We start from the raw sequence: 19,604 nt of genomic DNA on the forward strand, positions 1-19,604 counted from the left end.
GTTGAAAGCTTGAAATTCAGGAGTCAAAGAGAGCCTGTGTTCATAGTGGCTGCTCCTGCTCCTGCTAGGCAGGGTAACTGCAGGGTATGAATTTCCTGACTCTGTAAATTAAATGGAATTCAAAAAGGGGCAGGGAAGAATTCCTGAGGGCTCATAGCCCAGTGGGAAAACTAGAGGGAAGGCAGAAGATGAAAGACGCTCAATGGTCTGAGCTCATATTATTGGGTATTGCACCACAGGGCAGCACTGGATATTATAGCCCAGATGGGAAGAACATGAGTTCAAGGGGTCCAGGTGTCCTTCAAATATTTGCTTTAGCTTAGTCTTTTAAGAGCTGTTTTTTTGAATCCCAGTGATGATTTTCAGCTCCTTGTTTTTGATAGGAAAGACATTTTTAATTGGAATGATTCTTAAAGCATTTATCTGATAAATGAGAAATGGCCCACCCTTACTGTTGATTATTAACCCTGTTGTCCAAGAAGCCTCGTTATCTGGTCTTCAGTTGTTTAAACCAGCTGCCATCAGTCTAAATACAGCCTTGTTTATCACTGTGGAACAGGGGGTCATTTGTAGGACTTTTTGCTAGCTGGCATTATTTTGAAAGTTACTGGTATATGATGTTTGATTTTGTGTGGGTTTTTGTAAGATCTAACTTTTAAAGGTTTTGGATGGATTCTTGTGAGAGGTGCCATCTTTCTTTAAAAAAGGTTTTAAGAACAGTGACATACATGTCCCTTCCTTACTGGCTTATCTATGATTATCCCTCTTATAAGGGTAAAATGCTTGTCACCGTGCAGGTGGTTTCCACCTTGGAAAGTCTTCTGTAGGTTTGCAGTTTCAGGGAGCGAAAGATCCTGTGAAATGCTTCGGTAGAGGAATGGTTCTTCTTACTGGAATAACATTTTCTTTTCACACAGGCCACTCCTCCAGTGAACATTCCAGGTTCAACAAAATTCACTCCCAATGGCAGTAGCTTTAGCATCTCTTGGCAGTCGCCTCCAGTTACCTTCACCGGCATTCCAGTAAGTGAATGACAAAAAAAGAAAGAAAGAAAAAAATAATAAGTTTAAAAGGACTTTGTGTTTTGTTTCACGGTGTCTCACAATAGAATTAAATTCGACTTAACAGATACCAAAAAGAAACAAAATAAATATATGCCTCAGTTTGTCAGCATGGCTGGTTTTAACACTTTGCCAGTCTCTTTAATTCAGTACAGTTAGTTGTTTTTTGAATCGGTGTCTACAGTCAGAGAATTGGATCTATAGTACATATGTTTTTAAATTATATGCTTACAAAAGAACATTCTTATAGGTGCAGAGCCTGGCACTATATGCTCCTTTTTGTGCCACTAAGAGATTTCTCAGAAAGCTAGATGGAAAATCAGCAAGGTGTTCATTATGCTAACAGGCTAATTGGTTTCAAGCAGTAAGGCTGTTACCTAAAGGAAGTCTGAAGCATACTTAAAAGTCAACTGAAAGAAACAGTAAGGTGAAATGCAAAGTCTGATTTTTACATATAGAGGTTACATATATGTAGCCCCTATTGTTAGCAGAAAATTGTTGTTTTATACAGAAAATGTGTTCAATACATATTGCATTTTGATATTAATACATATTGCAGTTTTACAACTTTTTAATGAAGATATATTACATGTATGTGTTAGATGTTGAGTCAGCCCTGACTCTTTCTTCAAAAATGTTAGTGTACGAGACCTAATTTCATGACCAGTACTGCAAAAATGTGGTGTTTGCTTAAATATCAACTTCCAGTAGTCCTAAACGTAATGTAATATAGATGTGGATACTGTAGGGGGAGTTAAAAACCTTTATGAAGAGTTCAAAGGGATTAGGCTTCTGGTGCCTAGCATGGCGAATACTAAAAGTAAATGTAAATCACTGTTTATGAGAGTGGAAAATCTTCTGTATAATGAATAGAAATAAATATTAATGTATTGTATCCTAATTTTTATTGGAAAGCATTTTTGAGTATAAATTGGTATTCTGAACCATAAACCTTTTTGATATCATAACATCTCATTTAATATTACACTTAATGAATATATGAATTTTTAAAGTGTGTTATATAAGGCACATTGCTAATCCAAAGAACCATATAGCTTTTTTTCTACTGACAGTGAATGTTACACATGGCGATAGGAGATACTATTTCCCTCCCTCCCTTCTCTTCACCAAGTGAATCTCCAAAGCTTCTTACTGTCAACCTTTGGCAAATCTTGGAGATTTTCTGCAGAGGCTGTGGCATCCTGCAGAGCTGATAAAAAATGAAAGTGGCTGAATCAATTACACTGCGCTCTGCCAATGAATATTTATTAAATTCCATCAAGAAAAAACTAACAGTGAAAGACATCATGCTGGCAGCAATTTCAACAAGAGTGCCTTGACAGAGCATGCTATCCATAAAGTTCCTCGAGAATTTTATTTCCCAACAATGGGCTTGATATGGAGTAATTATCAAACTGGCTTCTTTTGTGTAGTAGCAGAAATTGGTGCTAGGAGCGTTGGGAATCTAAAAATGCAATTAGCTACATTGTAAATCAGACACTTAAGAGGACAGGATTAGACATGTACACATTGAATTTACTTGTTCGAGCAACAACGTTGATCGGTGGCTGTAGAGTTGAGAGTTCTTAAAAGAGTTTTAAGAAATGCAAAATCACTTTCTTGAGAATTATATGGAGATGCCAGTGATTTAAGTACAATTTAAAAATAATCCCAATACAAAAACCTGGGAAACAGTTATGATGGCAGAATTATAAACTGCTCAGGGAACGATATGAACTGTCTTTACATCTCTAAAAGCATTTATAAGGCTGTTTAGCAAAAAAAAAAAAAAAAAAAAAAAAAACCACCAACAAAATGAAACAAACCAACCTGCCTGAAAAACCCAGCCTTCTAGGTTTGCACACATTTGACTATTCTTTCACCAGTGGGATAGAATCATCAAGTAGAACCATAGAATGGTTTGGGTTGGAAGGGACCTTAAAGGTCATCTAGTTCCAACCCCCCTACCATGGGCAGGGACACCTTCCACCAGACCAGGCTGCTCAAAGCCCCATCCAGCCTGGCCTTGAGCACTTCAGGGATGGGGCATCCACAGCTTCTCTGGGCAACCTGGTCCAGGGGCTCACCATCCTCACAGTAAAGAATTTCTTCCTAATATCTAATCTAAATCTACCCCCTTTCAGTTTAAAAGCCATTACCCATTGTCCAATCACTACAGGCCTTACTAACAAGTCTGTCGCGATCTTTCATATAAGCCTCCTTTCTGTACTGAAAGGCCGCTATAAGGTCTGCCTGGAGCCTTCTCTCTTCCAGGCTGAACAACCCCAACTCTCTCAGCCTGTCCTCATAGGAGAGGGGCTCCAGCCCTCTGATCATCCTCAGCCCTCTTCTGGACTTGCTCCATCAGGTCCATGTCTTTTTTTATGTTGGGGCCCTCAGAGCTGAATGCAGCACTCCAGGTGGGGTTTCACAAGAGTGGAGTAGAGGGGGAGAATCACCCCACCTTGACCTGCTGGCCACACTTCTTTTGATGCAGCCCAGGATACAATTGGCTTTCTGGGCTGCAGGCACATGTTGCCAGCTCATGTTGAGCTTCTTGTCCACCAACACCCCCAAGCGTTTCTCCTCAGGGCTGCTCCCAATCCATTCTCTGCCCAGCCTGTATTTGTGCTTGGGAGTGCCCCGACCTGTGAGCAGCACCTTGCATTTGGCCTTGTTGAACTTCTTGAGGTTTGCACATTTCCACCTCTCAAGCCTGTCAGGGTCGCTCTGAATGGCATCCCTTCCCTCCAGCACATTGACTGAACCACTCAGCTTGGTGTCGTCAGCAAAATTCCTAGGGGTGCACTCTGTCCCACTGTCCATGTTGTTGACAAAGATGTTGAACAGCACTGGTCCCAGTACTGACCCCCAAGGAACACCACTCGTCACCGGTCTCCACTTGGACATCAAACCATTGACCACATCTTTGAGTGCAACCATTCAGCCAATCCTTATCCACCAAGTGGTCCATCTGTCAAATCCATGTCTCACTAGTTTAGAGGCAAGGATGTCATGCAGGACAGTGTCAGAAGCTTTGCACAAGTCCAGGTATATGACATCGGTTGCTTGTCCTTCATCCATCAGTGCTGTAATGCTGTTGTAGAAGACCACCAAATTTGTCAGGCACTGTTTGCCCTTAGTGAAGCCATGTTTGGCTGTCGCCAGTCACCTCCTGATTTTCCATGTGCGTTAGCATAGTTTCCAGGAGGATCTACTCCATGATCTTGCCAGGCACGCACAGAGGTGAGACTGACCAGCCTGTAATTCCCTGGGTCTTGTGGACATTGAATTTCGATGAGACCGAGCACTGCCTACTTGCTGTTCTGGGAACTGGGGTGTTTGGACAGGCATCATGACTTGCATTAAGTCCTTGCTTTCAGGCAGCCTTTAGCAGAGCAGTACCCAAAGGCCTTTGTGAACATGAATGTGCTTATCAGCAAGTTCTTAAGTGCCTCAAAACAAGCTGTACATACAGCTGGATCAGTCGGGGTTCAGTATGCGGCTGCTTTAGGCTCAGGGGTATTCACAGCATCTAACTACGCATTTATTTAGAAGGTTTTTAGTGATAGAGGAGAATTAGGGGAATCTCCAAAGTCCTTATACTTTCTGCTCTGAGTCACACATCAAGTTAGATTCCCAAGGCAGACGGAAAATACACTTTTTCTTAGCATTTTCCTAAAATAACTTAGGGAAGTGCAAGAGAGGGTTGAGTATTGGCAGAGCTGTGCATCATTGGTAGGTGCAGTTCTCCGCGTGAAGCAGAAAGGACAAGTTCGTGTTTGCTTTACCACTTGAGACTGAACTAGGAGAAAAAATAAGGCACAGCATGAGGACGAATGAGCAGAGTGAATTAAATGACGCAATGATTTGAGCAATGATGAGGGATGAGCAATGGTGGAGTCTGTATCTCTTGGTACTGGAGGACTTAACATAATGACCATATAGTTCCACTTTTATGTAACGTCTTCTGGAATGCCAGCATGCTCTCTAATGTGTGATACTGATTTTTAACCTGCTTGCTCATAAGACCCAAAAAGGTTGAACAGGAGAGAGTATCTTTAAATTTGATAATCTGATGTTTACAGGTCACAAATCTCTGTAACCACAGGTTCCCCTAGGAGACGTAACTGGAAACAGGTTCTTGCTTCAAACACACGTTATTGTTTCACGTTAATTGTCTGTGTTAGCGCTTCAAACATGAAAAGCCTCCAGGGGCAAGGATTGCCTTCTCAAGCCCGCCTCTAGTATGTTCTTGGTGTTGCCTGCAAAGGAGTACAGCTAACTGGTATTGTTAAGACCTGCTGCAAAGTGTATTAAAATATACTGAAGTTCAACCTCGGTGCAGTTTAGCTGCCTTGGTATGCCAGTCTGTGGAAACCATGGTGTAGAGACCTTCTCTGGAGAACGTGAGGGAAGGCGCAGTCTGTTCGCTGCAGTTACTGCTCAAGCCTGTTCTGTGTTTGGAAGCAATGAGAATTGCTTATAACACAGGAGGTCATCAAAGTACTTTTTTGTTTAATGATAACCAAAGACTACGTTGAGTATCAGTTAGTAGTGGTAGATATAAAAATTTTCTGTTTTTTAAAATGTTTAGGCATCTTAGCAGAATTGATTGGAGATCTGTGGTTGCTCTTGATGACTAGAAAACCGTGCAATGTGTAGTAAATGGCAAAGACTAGAAAAATGTTACCATTTTGCATTTTGTCTTCAGTGTTTTGATCGTTACTAGGTAGAACAAGGTAAGTGGTTGATGAAAGATAGGAATAAAGTAGTAGACAACACGCTGCCCTCTATTCTGGAATGATAGGATAGAAGGAGCTAGTGTCGTCTCTGGACGTGTAAAACATGACTTAGGGTAAACAGGCAGAGAGGAAATTCTTTCAGGTTTTGGAGATATATCAGTAACGGTCAAAACTTGTTTAGTGTGAGCTGCACATGCAGTTAAATCAGAAGTTTCTGTAGTTAACAGCCAAGAGTAAAAGTTGAGAATGTGTCTGCATTCCACTACAAGTCTTGGTTAGTTTTTTGTTACTGTGAAGCAGCTATAAAATAGACTATATAAAAAAATCAAAGCACATCCTATAACTCTCTTGAAGTCAGGTCAGTTGCCATTCTTCCAGATATTATGAGACTGCAGCAATGCAGGGAACTATGATAGTATCTGCAGTTTCTGGCTGCTGGAGGCAGTGAGTTTGTGAATCAGATGCCAAAATGAAGCTTGCTATGTTTTGTACATAACAAAAAATGAGTGTTCATAAATTTTTTTCCTGTGTTTTAGATGTAAAGTAGTTGTGGCCTTCACCCAGGAGCAAAATAAGACCCTAGCAGTAAATAATTTAGGAATTATTTAAAGCCAAGCTTTATGCTATGTGATTTCTCGAATAATGTTGCCAACTCCCAGGGTCATGTAGGAGGCTTATTTCGAAAAGTCTCAGAAGACCAAACAACACCCTTCACTCGGGAACATTCACAAAGGATGACACCTGCTGAGAAGGTTTACAGTGCAGAATAAAGGAAATAATCCAGTACATCTTACTAGCAGCATTGATCAGAAGGGCTGCCTTGCACTCCCATTAAAACCTTGAGGGCCACAATGTTACTGCCCTGCAGCAAATGCCCTTCTTCCAGGCTGTCTCTCCACAAAGACTGCCAAGTCACAGACAGGAGCAATGCGTGAAATCCCTTTATTTCGTAGTGGTTATTGGTATTGATCTCAGCATAGGCTGGAGTTTTATTTTTCCAGTTATTTTCTCTGCTGACATTGGAGGAAGTTTTCATAAGAGCTATTCAGAGTTCTTAAATAGGAATGAATGCATTTTCTGTATTTCCTAAAACCTGCTACGATGCTAATCTGTGTTCTGGTCTGTTCTGTTAGGATGACTGGAAGTACAGGGAAACAAAATGGAGCTAATATAATGTAATGCTAAATGGACATCTTTCTAAACAGACCTACAACTTCTGTTTGTATGTTGTATGATAACCTTTCCTGGGTATCCTTGCCACCATGCATCATGAATTGCATTTTCTGGGAAAAGTGTTTATACTACATTCATATGTGTATGTTCTTCGTAAGCAGTTTCTTTGTCTGTATTGACAGGTCTCACCAACTCATAATCGTCCTGCAGGGAGTGGAGAGCAGAAACAGTCTCACACAGTTCTTTCATCACCGCCTAGAGTAGCGTTTGGCTTGAGGTATGGGACCATTAGCTCCTGCTGACAGACCAGCAGCCTCAGAACCTGGAGGGCATTTAGTAAATAAGATGTCAGTGGCCAAAGGAACAAAAAGAACACGCTACCAACCATGATTGCAGTTGTCAGGCAGTTTCTTACTAGAACACTTCAGAATAAGCATTCTGGACCTGTTTTGCGTTTCATTACCATCAAAGGTAATGAATTCAGGGGAAAAGTGAGTTGTTGTGAAATGAAAAAGGCAGACTGAAGCAAAACTGCAGGCCTTATGGCAGGCATGCCTGGAGTTCAGATGCAGATCTAAATTGCCCTGTAAAGCAATGCTGCCCAGATTCGCTGCTTCAGCTGAAGCATCCTGAACTGCATTACGTGGCTCTGCTTTTTTCCCTGAAAGGCTGGGCTGTTTTGTGTGTTCAGCACCATTTCAGTCAGTGTGGTATTTGGCCTCAACTGAATTCTAAGAAACGATATCTTACAACAAATTAGATCGAAGCAAAGCTTTTTATACCTTTTCTTCCGAGACACAAGCTACATTCACTTCCATTAAAGCTAACTGATGTTGGACTGGAGTCTACATTGAAAGTGTTCAAAAAATTACGTTGAAAAATCAGACCGTGACGCTAAATTTCTTACATTAAAGCAATTCCTTATTTCTCACAGTCCTAAGTGTGACTGTACGCTAAAATGAGACAAAAGGGAGATTTCATGCTTTTTATTTTCTTCGTGACTCTCAGACCATTGCATATGCTACAAACCAAACTTAGGATCTTCCCAGTTCAGGGATTGTGCCCATTAATGAATGTTAACTAATCAGAGTGATGTATAGATATGCAAGAGAGGAATCACCAGGCAATTCTGGTGTGTGCCACGCAGCGTGTAACGCAGGTATTAAACAATTCTGTCTGTACAGTTACTTGATTCAAAGATGCCAGGGCAGATGGCACTGCTGTAGTGAGCATTGGGTTACTCGTTGTAGCGTTGCTCCTCAGGTTTGCTGGCTCGCTATGTGTTGAATAAAAAGATTTCCATTTTAACGGTTACTTTGATCATTTTCTAAACTTCTGAACTTTTGAGCATGGTTATAAGATGAAAAACATGACAACTGCTACAGCTTTAAAAGCAAATACTGCCTTCCTTGCTGACTTTGGGGATGACAGAGAAGGAGCACACATGAACGTGCTGCAGATGAGGGCAAGGGTTAAGACTTGTGTTCAGTCACTTGGTTGTTTTTCAGTCAGTGAGCTCAGAGCAAACCATGCAGGAAGCACTGGCAAGCTTGGGAGCTGGTAGCTTTTCCCCTCTTTTGCATAGCTGCTACCTACTGGCAGTCAAGGTCTGCTGCTCAGAGCTATGCAAAATATTTATACCGCAGCTCTACAGCAAAGAGGACTTCTGCCTGGCATGACCTGAACTGTATTGTAGAATAACTATGACTATCCATTACGGCTTGGCACTTAATGTGGCTGAAATACCATTTATCTAGATCAAGTTTAGGTGCTGGCTGAAGTCAGGCCTGGTGTATTGATGGCATCACCCTTGGAGCAGAGGAGCAGGCGCAGCAGCTGCTGCAGAGGCCGTAGAAGCCAGGCGAGGAGGACGGGTCCCTCAGAGCTGTGGAGTCACAGCTGTATGTCTGTCTGCTTTGTCAGCTCCCAGCTGACTCAAAACCCCTTGGAAAGGCCAAGGGTTCTCTGCCTGCCGCACTCCATTGAGATTGTTGTCCTGATCTTAGGGTGGTAAAGCAAAGCTACAAAAGCATCTCGTTAACAAGCTTCCCTTTCTCTCTGACAGGAAGCCTAGAGGGGAGGGGAAAAAGTGTCGGAAGGTCTATGGGATGGAGAACAGAGATATGTGGTGTACTGCCTGCCGATGGAAGAAGGCCTGCCAAAGGTTCATCGACTAAAGATTGAAATTATGCAGAGGATTTGGGGATGGGAAATGACAACAGCAGAACCAGATTGCTGTAGCTGCACTGTATCACTTCCCATTTTCCCTCCAGTGATGTGGTGTTGGGGGTTTTGGGGTTTTGGGGTGGGTGTTTTTTTGGGTTTTTTTTTTTTTTTAAAGAGCTTTGTTTTTCAAAGTGAAGCACTTGTAGCCAAGGAGAAGCACTAATCAAAACCTGTGTGGAGCAATAGAGAAAAAAAAAAAAAAAAAGCAAAACCAAGAACATACAAGAAAATTCTGTCGTACTAATTATGGAAACCAGAGCAGCTATTAGTGTTTTTCTGTAAAAGAAAGGAAAAAGTTAATTTTTTTGCTAACTCTGTGAGCTACTTGCTCCTTAGGATCATTTTTAACCATTTCAGTCTCTGTGCTGTGAACGTCTGTATTTGCTAAACTGAACAATTTTTCTTTTCCTGAAATGAAGATCTCTTTTTGAAAGCTTTCTAATAAACACTTCAGAGTCATATAAACTACAGTTTTCTCAACAAAAGCTGTACCAAGACTGGAGACTGCTAAATAATTCTCCTGATACAAAGGATCATGTTTATATTATATTTTTGGAAAGGGGATGTGGGGAGGAGTTGGGATTTTCATTTGTTTGTTTATAGGAGAAAAGCAAAGTCTGAATTTGCAAGAAGGACAAGCAGTGCTTCTGGAAGATTTTTAAACCAGGCACAGACCAGTGGAGTGGAACAAAGTAATTTAAGTACCAAATTGGATGTTGATCCTCTAGAGGAAGAAAAGCAGCAATGGAAAGTCACCAGCAGATATTGTCACAAGAAGCTGAGAGAAGAAATTCAGTGATGCTTGATTGAAACCCTTAAGAATATAATGGGGGTCCAGTAGCTATTAGCGCTCTCCCATTTCTGAGGGAGGATGAACAGTTGGACCAGCACGGCTGTTGCTGCAGGAGGCCTATAAAGAAGTGGTAAATGTGGCCACTAGGATTATATGTAATACCTATTCAGGGACATGATCCAGCCCAGCAGTTCTGCTCTTGCTTCCTTTTCTCTTATTTGAGAGATTGTTGTTAAGATAATAGTTTGCTCAGCTTATTTTTTCCTCCCTATTAAAGTTGCTAAGATTTATTTGACGCAAAAAATTGGTAGAGAAAAGGAAAATGCCCCCTTTTCACATGTCATCTCAAAAAAGTACAACAGCAAAGGAACAACATGCTTATGGTAAAAGTCCATTTCTTAACTCCTTTTGATGTACGAATTAACAAGTTTCTCTACTTGCAATACTTGGATAGATTTGGGTGCTTTGGTTTCTTTGTCCATTAGAAGGTATACAGCAGAATGCGGCAAGATGGTGTTCTGTCTCAACTTGTATTGAATTACCATTAATTAAAACTTCCTTCAGTTTGAAAATGAAGTGAGGATTTACTAGGCTATGAATCTATACAGTTAAACAATACTTGCCTATTAAAGAAAGCCAGACTCCTTAAAGAAAATCAAAGACATAGAAGCAAAATTTTGCTTATCAGTAGAGGCATGGAGGACCAGAAATTCCTGGATTTATTTTTTTTTCATACAATTTGAAATCAGACCAGAGCTTTTTCTTTTTTATTGTTGTTAGACAATTATTATTGTCTAAGATGGCTCATTCTCACTGAAATAAGGGAACTCTAAGTATCTAAACAGCTTTCTAAAATGTGGTCCAAAGTTCACTTGGTAGCTTTATTAAGTATGCATTGCTACTTATGCCTGTGTAAAAGCACAAAATAACAATGCAGTTGTTTAGAATGTACACTCTGAATTCAGTAATGTAGTACTGAGAAGTAAAATTTATAGTAGGAGCTACCGAAAGTTATTATCTGATTTTCTTTGAACAAGCTAATTGGGCGATCAGATGCTTAATTTGAGGATGCTATTTCTGCATTTGTTTACAAATTGTGTCATTTACGTGTGCAAGTGGCAAGATATGCTTGCATGCACGCAATTACTTGATTTTTTGCTCAATTGTGTTCTCTAAGTCATTTAAAAAACCAAAACAAAAATCTGACTCTGAAATCTAATAAGACCCTGAAATAAATATACATAAGCGTGTATGAGTATTTATATATATATAAAACTATATATTATATAGGTTATATATATATATTAAAAAAAATTGGGATCAATAGGGAGGAGAAAGATTGTTTTCTTTATAAATATAAAAAACAAGACACTAAAGGTCAGTGGATATACATAGCCACTGTATTATGTTGTTTCCTTTTAGTGAATTGTGGGTCATGGTGGTTTTTTGGATGTTGTATTTTTTCAATTTCCTTAGTAAAATACCTCACAGTAATTCATGGTTATTTCATCTTCAAACACCGAGCTTGTGGATGGTGTATTTACTTTGGTAGAACTTAGAAAATTCGGGACTTTTCCAAGATACTCCTGCCAGTTTGCCCCCTCATTTTTACGAGCACTCCAAGACTTAATTAAAAAGCGTTCCATAATTAATTTGACTGTTGTTAGACTTGACAGTATTTGCCTTTATATTTGTTGTTCCCCTCCTTTTATATTTTCCATTTTGCTTTGGAAGATTTTTTTGAAAATAATGTATCCGATTGTATATTGTTTCTATAATGTCATGGCATTGTGAGCACCTTTCCTGAGGGCACTTTACGAATTATTGTAATAAGATTATTCTTTATGAATTTCTGCACAGGAGAATGGTTTTGTTGCCAGACCGGATTGCCCTCTGGTACAAATTCGATATGGATTACATATAGGCACAAAAGCCACAAATCATCGAAACAGGATGAAAAGTTGGTATTAGCAAAACAGAGGACAGAAGGTACTTGATTGATCCTGCCAGGACAAAGCTAAATTACCAGTATTTTTACACAACCTTTAATCAGCAGTTTATATTAAATCAGTTTTGCATCTCATGGCTGTGGCATTTTGATTGAAAAGTAGGCACTCCTCGAGTTAACGTGTCTCAGCCGTGGCCAGCGATAGCAAGACAGCACAGCTGTCTGGACCTGCCTGAAGCGTTCACCGGTCGCTTCATGCTTTGAACTCAGATTACTTCATGCCGCATGAGCACTTCAGTGGCCGCCGAGATCCCCTTTGTCCTCCCGACACACCCAGCAGGAACAGAAATGTCAGCAAAGCCTTTCCTGAGCTGGCGGTATGGAGCGTGATCTGAAATAACCTCTTCCATTTTTCAGTCTCTCGCTTCTGTGTTGCTTTAGGCTGCATCGGTGTCCTCCCAACGTCTGATTCATCTCGCGCTTCTGCACCAGCCTCTCTGAAAGAGCCAGATTTCTTTGTTTTCCCAAGGAAGAGCTAGCCTGAATGCTGTGGTCATTTATCGTCATTGGTACATGTCATTTCCCATATTTTTGGTTTCTCTGTGGGAGGTAGGTCATTGTCTCTGACCTGGAGAAGTCAGAAAGAGCAGCCTGAACACATCACACTGTCTCTGTGTGCTAAAGAGATTTGGACATGGGTTCATTTATATCAAAAGCCAGATCTTCCCCCCAAGATATAAAAATGGAAGGATCTATTCTATTGGGTTTAACCACTTAGTATTATTGATGCTGGTAACAGAAATTGCCAGCATCAGTATCAGAGTGGAGATCAACTGTATAGATCCCAATTATTTTTTTCAGGAGTTTTCGTGCTATAACAAAGCTATTTCCCACTTCCCCATTTACCCCATCCCCCAAAAGATCTGGAAAAGGAGATAATTTTAGAAGTGGGAAATTTTATGGCAGTTTTTAAAATGTGACTGTGCTCCAGCTGCTCCTATATGAAGCTATTGGATGTTACAAACTCAGATTATCTTAGTCATAAAATGGTTTCCACCTGAAACAATGTGCCTGATTCTCTAGTGCCTTGCACAAATCTAACAGGGTACGCAAAATGCAGAGTGAGCAAAAACTCTTCCATTCCAATTTGCAGGTTTATACCTACTTTTAACAAATACCACTTGTCAGCTAGCAGGTATCTTGTCACATAAGCTAAACCTGTAAGCACTGCTTGTGTGACTAAGCTGAGCAGAATGCCTATCGGTTGAATTATTTTTTCCAAATCATTAGTGTGTTATGAACGTCAGCTGTCTAATGATCAAAAGATTCCTTGCGCCTGAAGATTCCTTTCTTCATTCTTTCACCCCTTCATTTTTTTAAGAAGATGACTAGGTCGGCAGCACAACAGGAGGCAAAGCTTTAGCCAGAAGTTCTTGTAGAACCTGTGTGTGAGAACAGATTCCAGCTCCATGCAATATCCCAGATGTTCTTGTCACTGACCCTAGTTTTTCATGGTTTTCTGTTTCTGCTGTGGTCTGGGACCAGCTAGAGTGGCCCTGCCAAAAAATTCGGGACATTCGCTGTAAGTGTGGCAATACAGAGCTATTTCTTTCTTCCCCTTCCTGTAATTGTTGAAACAGCACCTCAGAAGCAGGACACGAAATGCGAAGCTTGCTGGCCATGTGCACAGGCATAAGAGGCTGCTGGCGAGGCTTGTTTCTGTTGGTTCAAACTTCAGTCATCTGTTGGAGAAAATTGTGCTGCACCTTTTCTTAGAAATATTTTGAGGACCTGTTTGTAAAGTCTCATCTTGGTCTTACATTTACACTTTATTCAATCTTCCTGTAAGATGGTAGCACTGGAACTGAGACCTGTACAGAGTATGGGATTTAATCTGCATTTGTTAGGGGTTTTTCTGGTAGGTAACTGTGGGCTGTTGCAAAGCATCGTCGCATCGTTTTTGTTCTAGTGTTACGTTCAGGAGAGTTTGATGGCACCTTTAGCAAATAAACCAGGCTGAGGGTTTAAATGCATTCTGTATCTGCTAGACGTAAGCAGCCCTTGTCTGCATCTCCGTGGAGCCTGTCAAGCTCCAAGATAGAAAAAAAAATGGTGTACACCTGTAGTTGGCAGTGCCCACTTGAACTGTTTTTTCCATCTTAGACTGCAGTGCGTTTGCATAGACCTTGCTCTCACTTGTATCCAAATGCAAGATTAAAGATGTGTATCTTCCACTTGCAGCTTTTTTAGTTTGTTCCTCAATATGAAAAACACAAATCATGTTTTTTATTCTTCAGACAAACCATTTCTAATAGCAATCCAGAAAGACCCTGAAAATAGAAATCAGTCTGTTGGCAGCAGGTGAAATAAAATATGGGTTGCTCCTACGCTTGCTCATACTCACAGCAAGAATTCTTTTGGACAGTCAGCTGATGAAATGTAAAGGATAAATTTAGTAACAAACCAGTGTTCTGCTGTTTTTTAACACAACACCAAGAATTTTTTTTCTTTCCATGCTTGGATCTGAATGTGAGATCTCTAATAGTCCCTTGAGGGAAATTAATTTAGCAACAGAAAGGCTGTTTCAGCTTTCCTATTACTTGGGCATATATACACAATATTATACTAATGAGGTAGAGTTTCAAGATTAAATCCAAATTCTTGATGTAACTCAATGCTAAAGATGGACTCGGACATTTTTAAATGTTTGAATGTTAGTGTTTACCATTTGCCAATCGTCTTAAAAATATAAAGATTTGACTTTGGAGTCCTTGTCTTAGTATGTTATACCCTGCAGCAATTAGTATATGATGTGTAATGGTCAGATAAACAAAAGTTACTAAAATGTTTGTAAAAAAACTGCCTTGGGAAGATAGAAAAAAAAAAAGATAGTACAAATTTCCTCCGAGAACAGAAGAGGGCTGTAAAGGCAGGATGTAGGTTTATTTGAAGGAAAGATGGTTAAGAAATTGATTACTTTTTTTCTATTCTAGGCAAAAGTTGAAGGGCAACATGCCACTACTTGAATTACTAAAATATGAGGGAAGCACCAGTTGGTGAACATGGTCTTACTTAATGCTACAGCTTATGAAGTTCCAAATAGGAAAAAAACCCAATATGTTATATCATGTAAAAATACAGAAAATTACTTCGAACCATAACCTAATTATAAGAGAAATCTGTACATTTGTGTAAATCTTTAAAGGATTCACTATAAATATAAAGGCTTCTTGTTTACATAGTTGCTTGGTCAAAGCATACTTTGTCTGTAGTTGTATTACTTCTTACCAAATTACTTCAGCAAGCAAAAAAATTATGTTAGCATGAAATCGTGGAGATGTTGAATACTTTTTGCAAAGTGCTTATTCTGTGTGAAGTTAGAAGAAAAAATGCCAGCACACATTTTATTTTTTTTTTCGTATCTGCAAAGGTATCAGCTTCAGTAAACCCAAGGCTTCATTAAACCATGTTAACTAGTATTTTGAAGCAATATATATGCAGATTCTCAAAAATTTCTGTATTTGTATGCAAAAAAAATATTTTTGATGCATAGTAGTTTTTTCTGTCAACTTTTTCCTGGCTCCAGGGACTCCATTCTGCAAATGGAATGAAAATACTGAAGTGAATAAAAATCAGAATCTTCAGTATTAGGGCCTAAAAACGTAAATAACACCTGGCGTCAGAATTTTCAGTATCAGTATTTAACTGTAGTAATTAATTCCTACAGTGATGCCAACAAACCTTTCAGGGAGGGGGGAGCACGTTACCTATAAATCATCAGGTATGGCTGTGCAGAGGTAGAACTACTGGTATTCCAACAATAAAATGTAGGCTCGGATTCATCAGAGCACTCAAGTGTGTGTTTGGCTTCACTTGTGGAGTTTGTTGATGAGACTCTCCATATTTCTAAAGTTAGGCATGCATTTTTATGCTCTTCTGAAACCGGGCCTTGGCAAGAGCAGATACTCATAGCTTTGAAATACGCACTTTGTAGACAATCTGTCTTTCTCTGAGTTTATGCAATTTATCTTGTACTTAGAAGACCAGATGAATTTAGACAATTCTCCTTTTTATTTTTTTGCATTGCAAAGGGAAAGTGAGAAAAACACGTTTAACTGTACAGTTCAGCATGTGAAAGCATTGTTTAGGTTTGTAAAAGGTGTGTATTTGCCATCAAGCTCAAAGGAACTTACTTGAGCACGTCAGAAAAAAAAAGCATGACAAGCAGGTCACATTATATACATTTGTATAGTTCCATCTGTATTCCCTGTATAGTCAAGATTCCTCCAGGCAGCTGGAGACACGCGAGCTGTGAGTATGCAGGGAAATAAATAAGTTTACCTAAAAATTTCAGGAATACTGTGCTTTTAAGCCACAAGTGATGTTGTCTATGTGTAATTTTTAGTGTTAAAAGAAAATAGACAGTAGCCTTAATAACAAGGTGCAATACTTAAGAAGGGCTAAATATGGAAGCAAGTGTGTATTTGTACATCACTGCGACATGTGCACTCTTTTAAAACTGACTTTTATAGCACTGGGATCTTATTACCTCTCCGAAATTATAGTGTTGGTATAACTTTATCACCATTTATTATACATTATGAAACAGGATTTGGGATTTCCTAAGAACCATAAGGAAGAGAAGGGGAATTGTAAATCACATAGGGTAGTGGTATGTTGTTTTACACGGCAGAAGTAACCTAAAACACCTTTACAAAGCTATACAAATTCTGGATTACTGAAAGAAAAAAATATATTGCTCTTGGTTACAGAGGTAGTTTAGTCTGAAATGTTGCATGATGTTATGAAAACGCCTACTTCAGTGTTCAGTGTTTGCTTTACCTCTTGCATTTTATTACTGGGGTTTGTCTGTTTGTATTCTGATTGTGAAGACGTTCATAAATTACCAGTACTCGGCTTGAAATTGTATTCTTTTGAAAATAACTTTTGAAGTGGAGAGGTTTCTTCATCATACTGTACAGTCTGAATGTGATCGTACACGTAATCTGCTCCAATTTACATGGAGAGGACATGCACACAGAAGGTTATGTAGGAGATTACGTTGAGGGTTTGTTGTTCAGTTACGAGCAATCAAACTAAAAGCTCCACTCACATACTTCTCTCATCTGCCCCGTGGGGTCAAAAGAGTACAGGTTACCAAGTATGATGTATCTTGCTATCTTACACTTTTTGGGTTTTGCTGTTAGATTGTAACATACATATCATTTTCCCATCTCTTAACAGTTTTTGTCTTACGCTGAGAGTCCAGAATTAACTGAAAGACAGAAGTGATCAGCTCTGTTGAGCAGTAGGCTGGTTGGTTGGTTGCGTGTTTGACTGACTTCTTGCAGAGGGCTAGAGTACAAAATTTAGAGAAATTACTTGAAAGAGGCTTGAGCCAGTCAGGTAAGACCTGAAACAAAATCGCTCAGAATTGGATCCTTAAGAATAGTCTTAAGCAGTCAATTACAGAAGTTTTTTGGGTTTGGGTTTTTTTTAAATGACAAGCCTGACAAAAAGTCTTGTTACACAATGAAGAGCAGAGAGCATTGTAACAACTGAGCCCTGGAAGCATTACAGATTTTCTCAGCACAGTTGCAGTTATTCCTGTGCATAACTGCATTGACTAGGACTGCTTACACAGGTAAAGATTGTAGAATGAAGGCACTTGGGTTTTCCTCTGTATGACTCTGTCCACTGTAATTGCGAGTGTGAAATTGTGAATCTCCCGGAGTGCTTGAGAGAGAATTTTGCAGTTAGGCGTTGTGAGAGGGATGGATGTGTACCTAGGCACATTTGTTTGGCTGTCGGAAGATGTTGGCTCAGTTTATAGTAATACCGAAGTGGCCGTGCTTTGGATGCGTCACTTAATGACAGGTTTAAGAGCTGTTAAGCACATGGTATTCAGCCTGTAATCCATCCCACTGATACCAGGCCCTGGGAGAAGGTTTCTCAGAATGGGATCCAGAATGGCCAACCTGTGTGAAGGGAGTCACCACTGTAGTCTGTGTGCTGTCAGCTGGAGCAAGCGCTCCCGTTTTTGTGGCCGGCTTGAGGGAGGTGGTTATCTTCATTAATTTGTGACCCACAGTACAGAACGCTCTTTTGAAGAGTATTCTTTCATTCAGAGATCAAAATTGTTGGGAGAACTTTCATGTTAAAGTAAGTCACCGAATAGGTTGAGGTATTGTCAGGGCTGAAATCAGAAGTGGTGGTTTCCTTCCTTGCAGAGCCATGCTGCAGCTCACCGCCCGGGCTCTCACGGAGTCCTGTAACCTTAACTAAGTCTTCTTCCCCAAGATTTGTTGGAACCCAGCAAAGAGCCCTAAAACCAGGACAGTGTGAGTTTGACCCCCAGATAAAGGAGGCTCTTTCCAACTCTTTCCCAACTCTTCCACTTCCTGAGCAAGTGTTTTGTTAGCAGACTTTTATAAAGAGGGTATTGCTCCATCATTTTCCAGTGGTATTTCTAACAGCACCAGCCACCCCTGTGTTTGGAAGGAACCAGACATGATCTCTGTTAGTCAGGGGGTTTGGGGAATGTTATTTTACATGTGTATCTCTACATTTCACCTAATGCTGTAGTTCCACAGCAGGTTAAGTTGGCATAAGCTTGTGCTACTGTTGAAAGAGCTGTCCCTACCCCCAGCAGAGACATTTCTAGAGAGAAATAGCCAGGGTTATGCTGGCTTGAACCACTCCTAGAAGCGCAGGTCTGTATAAAATGCTTGCAGGCTAGATGAGTATATGACTTGCTGGATTTACCTCCGCTCCTCATGTGGCAGGCGTGACAATACTGCCTTTAGCCCACCCTGTCCTGGCTGGAGTCTCATTAAGGGCCTGGACTTGTGCATACTCCTACAGCAGCTGGCCTGAGAGCTCCGCAAACAGCTGGTGTTTAGCACTACCAGAATACCATTAAACAGCGTTGATCTTGGTGTGAAATGGAGTATATAGACAAAAAAAGAGGAGTTAGATCAATAATTGTACGTGTTAAGACTACATCTTAACTGTGTCATCGTTTTGTTAAGCAGATATTGGAGAAGTTAAGGGACGTGAAAAGCAACCTTACTGGACCTTGCTCCTCCTTGACCCCAGGTGCATCCTGGAGCCAATCTGATCTTTGTCAGGGTAATCTCGGGCCAGGCAAGGTTTATTGGGGGGGTTGGGAGATGAGATCTCTGGGCCGCAGAAAACCAGAGTATACTTCTTATGCAGACATGGTAGCAAATAGGAAGGATCCTCAGCTGCTTTGCTAGTGCAGTTTTTCAGCCACTTTTTATTATAGCACCAGTGTAATAGCAATGGGAATGCTGAGGAAAAGGTTCTTAAGGTAACTGAAGATAACTGTCAGCATCAATTGCACTACATTTTTTAAACTCTGTGAAGGAAGCAATTATGTTTTCTTGTCATCTGGTACTCATACATTGTTTCATGTAAGAAAGTATTTCCATCATAGAAGGTGATGACTTTAGCACAAGTTAAGCAGCTGTAGGAAAACAAAAAGCCCAGTTGCCCAGTTTTCATGAATATGGGGTTTCTCATACGCTTGGCTTGCATAGGGCTGCAGTATTTAGATTGATGCATATTTTTGTCTCGCTTCAGTCACAGAAGGGAACTATCTGTATTGTTCTTCCTTTGTTTCTATGAAATACTGT

At 40.2% G+C, this 19,604-nt stretch overlaps 1 protein-coding gene across 2 annotated transcripts in view; it reads left to right on the forward strand.

The window, feature by feature from the left end:
• ZNF704 (zinc finger protein 704) overlaps positions 1-12,081 on the forward strand; it is a 97,852-nt gene extending 85,771 nt beyond the window's left edge. The window contains exons 7-9 of one of the 2 annotated variants that reach the window (XM_055704407.1): positions 918-1,022; positions 7,162-7,256; positions 9,045-12,081. In XM_055704407.1, coding sequence (XP_055560382.1) covers positions 918-1,022; positions 7,162-7,256; positions 9,045-9,156 — 312 coding nt within the window. In that variant the 3' untranslated portion in view covers positions 9,157-12,081. The remainder of the gene's footprint in view (positions 1-917; positions 1,023-7,161; positions 7,257-9,044) is intronic. The other variant, XM_055704408.1, reaches the window with a different exon arrangement.
• The last annotated feature ends 7,523 nt before the right edge of the window (positions 12,082-19,604 follow it).

Source organism: Falco cherrug, chromosome 3 (genome assembly GCF_023634085.1).
Source record: "Falco cherrug isolate bFalChe1 chromosome 3, bFalChe1.pri, whole genome shotgun sequence".
Taxonomy (NCBI): Eukaryota; Metazoa; Chordata; class Aves; order Falconiformes; family Falconidae; genus Falco; species Falco cherrug.